The sequence below is a fragment of the Palaemon carinicauda genome, chromosome 10, assembly GCF_036898095.1.
Source record: "Palaemon carinicauda isolate YSFRI2023 chromosome 10, ASM3689809v2, whole genome shotgun sequence".
NCBI lineage: Eukaryota > Metazoa > Arthropoda > Malacostraca > Decapoda > Palaemonidae > Palaemon > Palaemon carinicauda.
Window position 1 is genome coordinate 25,738,769 of NC_090734.1, and position 9,285 is coordinate 25,748,053.

At 39.3% G+C, this 9,285-nt stretch overlaps 1 protein-coding gene across 1 annotated transcript; it reads left to right on the forward strand.

Annotated features, from left to right (window-relative positions):
• Positions 1-1,306: 1,306 nt before the first annotated feature.
• LOC137648396 (SCAN domain-containing protein 3-like) lies at positions 1,307-3,446 on the forward strand. The gene has a single exon (XM_068381323.1). It carries the CDS (start codon positions 1,444-1,446, stop codon positions 3,352-3,354), a length of 1,911 nt encoding a protein of 636 aa, XP_068237424.1. The 5' UTR covers positions 1,307-1,443; the 3' UTR covers positions 3,355-3,446.
• Positions 3,447-9,285: the final 5,839 nt, after the last annotated feature.

Sequence of the window (9,285 nt, forward strand, 5' to 3'; positions counted from 1 at the left end):
AATGACGAAAGAATGCTAGAAAAGGGATGATGAATGAAATCACGAAAAACAAAGAGCAACCAAAGAGTTGGAAAGATACGTTGTAGATGTGTGTAAGAAAGTAAAGTAAATGTATGAATAGGATTTGGGAAGGAATTGGGAAGAGGATTAAGGATATAATAATAATAAGTGAAGGACAATAATAATGTGAAGGAGATGTCGTCCTAATATGCAAGATAGGTCATATAAGTGAGGTAATTCTGTGAAAGTGAATGGTCATATCATTATTATTATTATTATTATTATTATTACTTGCCCAGCCACAACCCTAGTTGGAAAGGCAGAATGCTATAAGGCCAGGGGCTCTAACAGGGAAAATAGCTCAGTGAGGAAAGGAAACAAAGAAAAATAAAATATCTTCAGAGGAGCAACAATATAGTGAAAGTGAAAATAGGTTGACGACGGACTTCGCACATTTGATCAGCTAATTAGACGAAACTAGTATGGGAATATTACATGCATTATTATCGGGTACAGTTATGTGGAACACCAGTTTAATCTAAATACGGATTATTTCAAATATAGCTTAAATTTTCTACCACAGTAAATGGAAACACACTGTACAGAGAGCAAAACCAGCTGGGTGTAGAGAAATATAGTTGCACGTAATGCTCTAAGTGTAAAGGAGCGTGGGCTATTTGAAATCATCGCCCAGCTTGAATTTTGTCCCAAAATATATATATGAATATTCTTATACCCTAGAACACAAAGCCCGGGTGATTTCCACCCGACGCCGGGCGGAGTCACATGATCACTACGTGGTGGGATGACTCACGGGCAGTGTTGCCACTCCTTGGGATTTTTCCCAAGATCTTGGGATTTCGGGTCCTACCTTGGGATCTTGGGATTTAAATGTAAAATTCCTTGCTTTCTTGGGATTTTCATTCATTCAGACCAACAATTACTTAAAAAAATGAAAATAGCCTCTTCTGAATATGTATCAGAACACCAATTGCCTATATCATTTTAATGTACTTGATTACTCACTCAACGTGTTACTCCCCACCCGGCCCCTCCCTCCCTAGTCCCTCCCTGCCCGTACAGGTACAGTACACGTCGAGATCGAGTAAGGTGATCGTAGCTTTCCTGTCTATCTCCGAGCATTCCGAGCCCCTGAGGGTAAGGAGGCAAGCTTGATCTAGTTTGTGATTAACAGTTGAAGAACACACATATGCACCCGCAGCAATGAGTGACTCTAGCGATCCTGAGCCTGGAACTTCTAAGAGTGGCTGTAATACCCCTCCAAGAAAAAAATCAAAAGGGTGGTATCAACAATCATTTAATAAGCAATGGTTGACAGATGTCGAACTTAGAGACTGGGTGAAAGAAGATCCGAATGATAAAAATGCTGCCATCTGTAGTGTTTGTGACTGGAAACTAAAGAACTGTAATAAATCAGCACTTATGAAGCACAAAGCTTCATCAAAGCACACAAGAAATTTTGATGCAAAAAAGAACACCTTAAATATTAAACAATTTTTCAAGAGGAGTGATGCAGAACTTCCACAAGATAAGGTTGCAAAAGCTGAAATGTATTTAACAGGTTACATGGCAGAACATGGTGTACCTTTTGCTCAAGCTGACCATTTGGTTGACGTAATAAAGAAAATGTTCCCAGAGTGTGAAACAGCTCGCAACATGAAAATGAAAAAGACAAAAGCCTCATACATGCTTCAGGATGGCATTGCATGGGAAGAAAGACAGGTGGTAGCAAAGTTTTGTAGAGAAAATTATTTTTCATTGATTATTGACGAAAGCACGGATATTTCTGTGTCTCAAGTTTTAGCAGTGATGGTACGAGTGTATGATGAAAAAAAGTGTAAAGTTGCAGACTTACTTTTAGATTTTGTAGAGGTGGATGATGCGAGTGCAGAAGGACTCTATAAATCAGTAAAAGAGATGTTGGAAAAGGAAGAGATACCCTTACAAAATATTGTAGGGTTTGCAAGTGACAATTGTTCCACTATGCTAGGGGTAAATAATGGATTTCAAGCTCATCTAAAGAGAGACCTTCCGTCTGTGTTCATTTTAGGGTGTGTATGTCACTCATTTGCCTTATGTTCGAGCCATGCCAGTAACACATTGCCATCATTCCTTGAAACATTCTTAAAAGATGTGTGTTGTTATTTTTCAAGGAGCAGTAAACGTCAACACCAATTTCAGATGATTCAAGATGTAGTACAGTCTCCTAAGCACAAAATGTTGAAACTGTCACAGACTCGATGGCTGTCAAGGGGGTTGGTATTATCGAGGATTTTAGAACAATGGGATGCACTGCAGTTATTCTTTCAGGGAGAAGCTAAAACAGATAAGGTGGATGGGGCATCGCAAATTAGCAAGACCATGGCTACCCCAGGAACAAAGCACATGTTATTATTCCTTAATTACATCATAAGTAAAGTTGATAAAATGAACCTTGAGTTCCAATCTCAATATTTTCGAATTGCAACCCTATATTCTACTATATCAGATGAATATAGAAGTATCCTTGCTTTGTTTGTAGATGAAGACATTCTTCATTCACATAGTTTGGCAGAACTTGATCCTAATGATGCTGCAAAACACAAAAGCATTATAGAACTTGGTGGCAGATGTGAGGCCATGCTCATTAAGCAGCCATTAGGAGAAAAAGAAGGCAGATTTCGGAATGATTGTAAGAGATTTTTGGTGGAGTTGTGCTCTCAAATGAAGAAAAGATTCAATTTTAAGGAGGATAGTATTCTCGCTATGTTAAGTATCATGGATCCCAAAGAAGCACTTTCACCTCAGAGAGGGATTAAATCTATTGGAAAACTGGCAGTGAATTTTCCAAACTTAGTTAAAGAAGAAGATTTAGATGAATTACAAGATCAGTGGAAGGATTTGTTGCAATTCAAGGAATCTCTGAAAAACATCTCGGGTATGCCTGCAACCTCATTCTGGCTTGAGTTGAAATCAATTAAAGACGCCAATAATCAGACGAAGTTCCATCATCTCTCTACGTTTATGTGCAATTTAATGGTGCTTCCACACTCATCTGCCGGTGTAGAGAGGGTATTTTCCCAGCTGAATCGTATTAAAAATAAGCAAACTAACAAGCTGCAAGTGTCAACTGTTGCAAACCGCATTCTTGCAATGCAATCCATTTCAAGGCAAGATGGGTGCCACCGTTGGGAACCCTCACCTGCACTCATTAAAGATGTTAAAGGAGGGAAGTGTCATAAGCGATATATGGAACGAGAAGCTAGCAGAAAAGGAGGTGAACTGGCAACTTTATATGCGGATGAAGGTGATACTGACGAGATTGAAGAAGCCATGAATGTTTACCTTAATTAGCAACTGCTTCAGGTGAGAAATATATACTGTATCAATCAAATCAATTGGTTTTACCTTTCAAATGTGTGTTTTGAGGGTCTTGGGAATTTATAGTCCATCTTGGGATTTTTCATGGGTCGTTCTTGGGAATTACAAAATTTTATAGTGGCAACACTGCTCACGGGGTTGTGACTCCCTATAACTTCAGTTCTCTGCGTGTCGTGGTGGGGACAGCATGTGTGAGTGAGCTTGCTTTGTAGGATTTTCCGACAGCGGAATTCGGGTTATTTCCACCCGACGTTTGTGATAAAAGGTATAATTGTTTGTGGGTGGAATCCACCTGAAGTTTGTAATGGTGTATATTTTGTGATGAGTTCTTGAGGTTGTTTTTCTCTTTGCAAGTATTGAATATTACATTAAAGTCAGAAAAAGTTAAAATGAGTAAGTATTTAGTTTTCTATGAATTTATTCTTAAGTTCTTTCTTATTTTCAGCATTTTTTGGAGTTTTTATTGAAGTCGCCCCTTCAGCATTAATTTTTTAGTTTCAATACATTCTTATGAGGGGAAATGAAAGATGAAACTTTATATTTTCCAGGTATTTTTGTACTTTTAATAAATTCTTATTGAAACTATATGTTTTTAATTTCAAAGTTAGGGTGTTTTCCACCCAGGGTTTGTGATGGTGTGGTGTTGTGATAGGGTTTGTGTTCTAGGGTTAATAGGTATTGCATTGTTCTTGCCCCTCCCAATGTTGTTGCCAGCTATTAGAAATCAAAATCTTAATTTTGGGTAAGCAATAATCACAAAAAATATTTTTTTCTCTTCATATTCTCCTTGGCCGCGAACTACCGAAGCTGCAAAGCAAGAAACTGTGATTATCGAATTCCGACTGTACATCTTTTGAATACATAAATGAAATACGTTGATAAAATATTATTCTTTCATGAAGAGCAGCTTCGTAAGATAGCTCTCCCCAAAAAGATTATCTATTCCTGGCCTGAATCCATTGAATTAGCCCGAGACAAATAATCTGGAACCACGTTATCTTTACATGATATATGCTTTACAATAATAAAATATGGTTGCAAACACGAGGGCCACGAAAATTACCCTTTGATTATTATTCTGCCTTTTATTAACAGAAGGCAAAGGATTGTGATCTGAATAAACTGTAATTCTTCATTCTGGGGTCTGTTTACATAATCCTCATATTTCTTTATCGCTGTCACTAGGGCTAGTAGCTCCTTTTCAACTGTCGAGTGAGCTTGTTGATGCTTCTTCAGCTGCAATGACATAAAACATACAGTATGAAGAATTCCTTCTTTACTTTCTTGTAATTAGACATCTCCAATTGCATTGGCCGATGCATCCACTTGGATAAGGAATTTCTTGCTGAAATCCAGTGCTTGCAGTATTGGCTTTGAAATTAACACGGCCTTTATTCTGTCGAACGATTCCTGGCTATCGCTTGTCCATACAAACTTTTTCTTGAGGCTAGTCAAATCGGTCAAGGGAACAACTACAGCTGAAAAATTTGGACAAATTGTCTCTAGAGTCCTGCCATCCCTAAAAATCGTTGTAATTCCTTCCTCAATGGGGTGGGGGGTGAGGCTTCCCTTATTCCATTGATGTTAGGGGCTACCTGGGTGATTTGTCCTCTTCCGACTTCAAATCCTAAGAACCGAACTGTTACCTTTCCAAATTCGCTCTTCTCCATATTAATCATCATGCGTGCTCCCTGCAGATTTTGAAATACCTTCTCAAGGATTAGTAGATGCTAGGAATATATTACTATATCGTTGAGATATACACCTACCGATTCAATCTATCCTAGAAGGTTATCCATTACTCACTGAAATGTAGCGGGTACATTTATTGGACCAAATGGAATGACTATATACTAATATAACCCAAATGGGATTATAAACTCTGATAACCATTTTGCATTGTCGTTTCACATTCAGTTGTTTCATCACGTCCTTGAACAATTATGACGTGAAATTTGTTCCTCAGTCACTGAACGATTTCCGGAGTATCATACTTAGTAAAAAAGTCTAGTAACTTCTCAGCGATTACTTTGGCACTGATGTTCTTGACGGATAATGGCTTCTGTGTATCTCGTCATTAAACATATCAAGGTACACAAACAGTTGTGACCTTTTTTTGTCTTCGGTAACGGTCCAACAATGTCGATCATTACCTTGCTGAAGGGTTCTCCTCACACTTAAATCGGGTGTGAGGGGGCTTTTTTTATGTAATCACTAGTCTTTCCAGCCATCTGAAAAACGTGACATGTATGATAAAAACTGGCTCACATCCTTATACATGCCAGGCTAGAAGAGATGTTTCCTATTCTTCACCGTCATCCTTATTCCCATGTGATCCTCTCATATGCTATGGCGATCACCTGTCTTCTCAATGGTGCGAGAATCAATATCTGACGTTATATCTACCATTCGGCATTCCCAGGGATATCGGTGGATCTATGCTCTCTCATATGCAATCCATACCTAAAGTGAAAACAGGTGTAACATTATTGCACCTCTTTCTCATCTACCACACGGTACAATATCTGTTAACGTCGCATTCTTCTGCTACAATCATATTAGGCTTTTCCAACTCACTTGTCCTACTTGTAACGTCGAGTTCTCTATTTCTTCCAGATCCATTGCTTCCTTGTCTTCCTATTTATTCGTCTGTCGTTCCTCTCCTCTTGGCCTCTCTCTGGAGCTCTCCTCTTGCTTACTATCAAGGGAGTCCTCTTCTTCTATAAAGAAATCCTCTAAGTTCATCACTCCTTCGGTTTCTCTGTCTTCTTTTGCGGCCACTTCTTTATCATACTCTTAGTCGCCACATAACTAGAAAAAAGATACAGGTAGTCCTTCTCGAGTTCAATCGAAGGACTATACTTCAATGGTTTCTTCGTTACAATAGGTGAAGTCACAAATGGCGCTCCACCAACCTCAATTCTCAGCAGGACTTTTATTCCTTCGACAGCCAATGAATCCTTTACCTCATATCTCAAAATGACCTTTTACCAACTAGCATGACAGTTTCAAATTGCATAAAGGAGTAACCTCCTTACCTCATAATCTCTTCAAAATGACCAAATCCCCTGTTAGAGGCTGTTCTACCACAGGATTTACACCGCATGTCACTACGCTATGATTATATCCAGTGTCGCGCAATATCTTGACCGGGATCTGCTAGCTCCCATCCAAAGCGGCTGACATACCTTCATAAATATACAGTTTAAAGGCATCCACGCTGTTTGGGGTTGTCCTGTATGTCATGTAAACATTAGCTGGCTATCCCTTTAACGACGAGATATCCCAAGTGGGATCTTTAAAACAGCTACTTTGTGTTATTCGTGGTGAACAAGTTTACGCTAGTATGAAATTGACTCTTTGGCAACTCATAGCTACAATCCTTTGCTCTTTGAATCAGCCGCCTGCCCCTTTCATCAAGACTGTAGGGCCTTCGAAAGACACCTCAGTCATGCTCTGGTTGGAAAAGCGTCAAGACCTGATGCAGGTACCTCGACAGATTCGTCTCCCCCTAACCTTCATAATCATGGTAAGTACACAGTAACTTTGTGATAGTGAAGCCTAGTGATATACTTAACTTTCGATGTGGATTTGAAATGTTTAGTGTTCCTGAAGTGTCGTAGGGACTAATAAAAAAATATAGATCCCATGTGGGATACTTTGTTTGAGTTTAGACAGACCATGTTCATCCAGATGGGACCTTTTGGACCGTAACATATAAACCAGCTAATAGAATACGACACATAATTTTTATTTATTTTTTAATACTTCTTATAGACATTTGTGAATATTTTTAACATTATTTCTAGAAATAATAGTAATGATTTAGAGATGTTATGCTAATGTGCATATGAATTATTATCTTACAAGGGATTGAATGATCGGTTTTTGTCAGACAAAGTTACATTTTTTTTCATTAAATGAATTTAAAATTGTTTCTTTGTTTTTACAGTTTCACAGCTATATGTTTTATGGGCATCACAATGCTGCATTGGATACTCAGGATCGTACACCAAGGGTAGCCGTGACGAGGCTGAAGGAAGTGATGTTGATGTGAGCTCTTTGGATGTTTACAGAGATGAAGACGACCCTACCTAAGTTCCTGACAAAGGCCTTACTCAGGAGGATACCTTTGACCCTCCTACCTTTAGAGGTAAGTATGAGACATACTTAGTGAGAGAGAGAGAGAGAGAGAGAGAGAGAGAGAGAGAGAGAGAGAGAGAGAGAGAGACGTGCACACACATGCACACACACATGCACACATGCAGGCACACACAAGCACACATGCATGCACACACAAGCGCACATTCATACACACACAAGCACAAATGATTAATTTACTGTTTCACTAATGTTTCAGCTCGCAAGGTCAAAGTTGTTGTCCCTCAGGAAGATGCCTGTGGAAGAGAAAGCTGAGGTTGAACCTAAGTGGCCTCATGCTGATGAATGGCAAAAGGATGATATTGATATCTAGGCCCTGCCCAACTTCATTCATCCACAGCCGGACTTTCTGAGTGAGGCTTGTGAATATTTATCCCATTTCTTCACAGCTGAATAGAGGAAACACATTGTGTTCCAATCCCAACAGTGTTCAAGACAGAAGGATCTCCTGGTTTTCCTTGGCCTCGTCATGTACAAGGGCCTGGTTCTTCTCCCTAGCATAGTCGACTTTTGGGCCGTGAAAACCAGGATTCCTGAAGTTGTAGACTTCATGTCCAGGAACTGCTTCAAGTCAATTCAATCTTCCATTCACTTCAATGACAATGACCAGGCCGCAGCCTCCCAAGATGGGCTCTTCAAAGTAATTGTGCCCTTCACCAAGGTCACCAGAAAGTTCTTGAAAGTTCCTGAGACTTCTATCAACTCCATTTATGAAGTGATGGTCGCCTATAAGGGCACAAGGACTGGTAACCTTCGCCAGTATGTAGTCAAAAAGCCTGACAGGTTGGGCTACAAGTTGTTCTGCCTCCCCAGTGCGGATGGGTTTGTGCACAATATTCTTATGTACAAAGGGGATATAGCTTTTGTGAGACACCATCCTCTGTTATCTGAAGAGCAGAAAGCAATGTCTGTGACTTCAAAGTACAGTGGAGCAGTACGATAGGGCACTCGAGGAGAAGGTTCCCATTCTTTGCTCATCTGTCATCCAGATGTATAACATCATGGGGGACATTGACAAAAGTGACATGTTGACACACCTCTACAAGACCCCCTCCAAAGCAAAGAGTTACTACATGAGGCTCTTTCCTTTCCTCCTTGATTTGATCATCTGCAATGCTTGGATTTTGTATAAGAAGGTTTGCTTGGCTTTGCATGCTAACCCAAAGCCCCTCAAGGACTTGTCTCTCGATATCTCCAATTGGCTTAGAAGCTTCACGACATCAATCTTCAAAATTACCAGAAAATCTCTTGGCACCAGAGATTTCTCTTTGCCAAAAAGGGGAGAGCGGTCAGTTTTTTCAAGTGTAGAGACACGCCAGAATGCCACTACCCTACACATTCCAAAGCATGTCACTATGAGGCAGATCTCCAAGTACTGTTCTGTTGTATGCATATCCACAGATCCCGCTGGATGTGTGGGGAGTGCAAGGTAGACCTATGCCTCACTGAAAGTAGGAATTGCTTTGCTTACTTTCATAAGGTTTTTTAAGTAAGTTTATTTATGTTTCTATTTTTACTATTAAGAGTAAGTTTTATTTTATTTTTTGCGGCTATTTTTGTATTGTATTATATATTGTACTTCTTACATAAATTGAATTGTAAAGCCATCTCAGTGTTTCTGTTATACATTGGAACAGAAAATATGTAATTCATCAATAATAATCATATGATTTGTGGGTGAATCAACATTAGTATAAACTTGAAAAACTTTACCGTTATGGCACAGAAGATCCCATTTGGGAT

Coding starts and splice junctions, on each gene's coding strand:
- LOC137648396 (XM_068381323.1), top strand. CDS start 1,444: ATGAAGCACAAAGCTTCATCAAAGCACACAAGAAATTTTGATGCAAAA.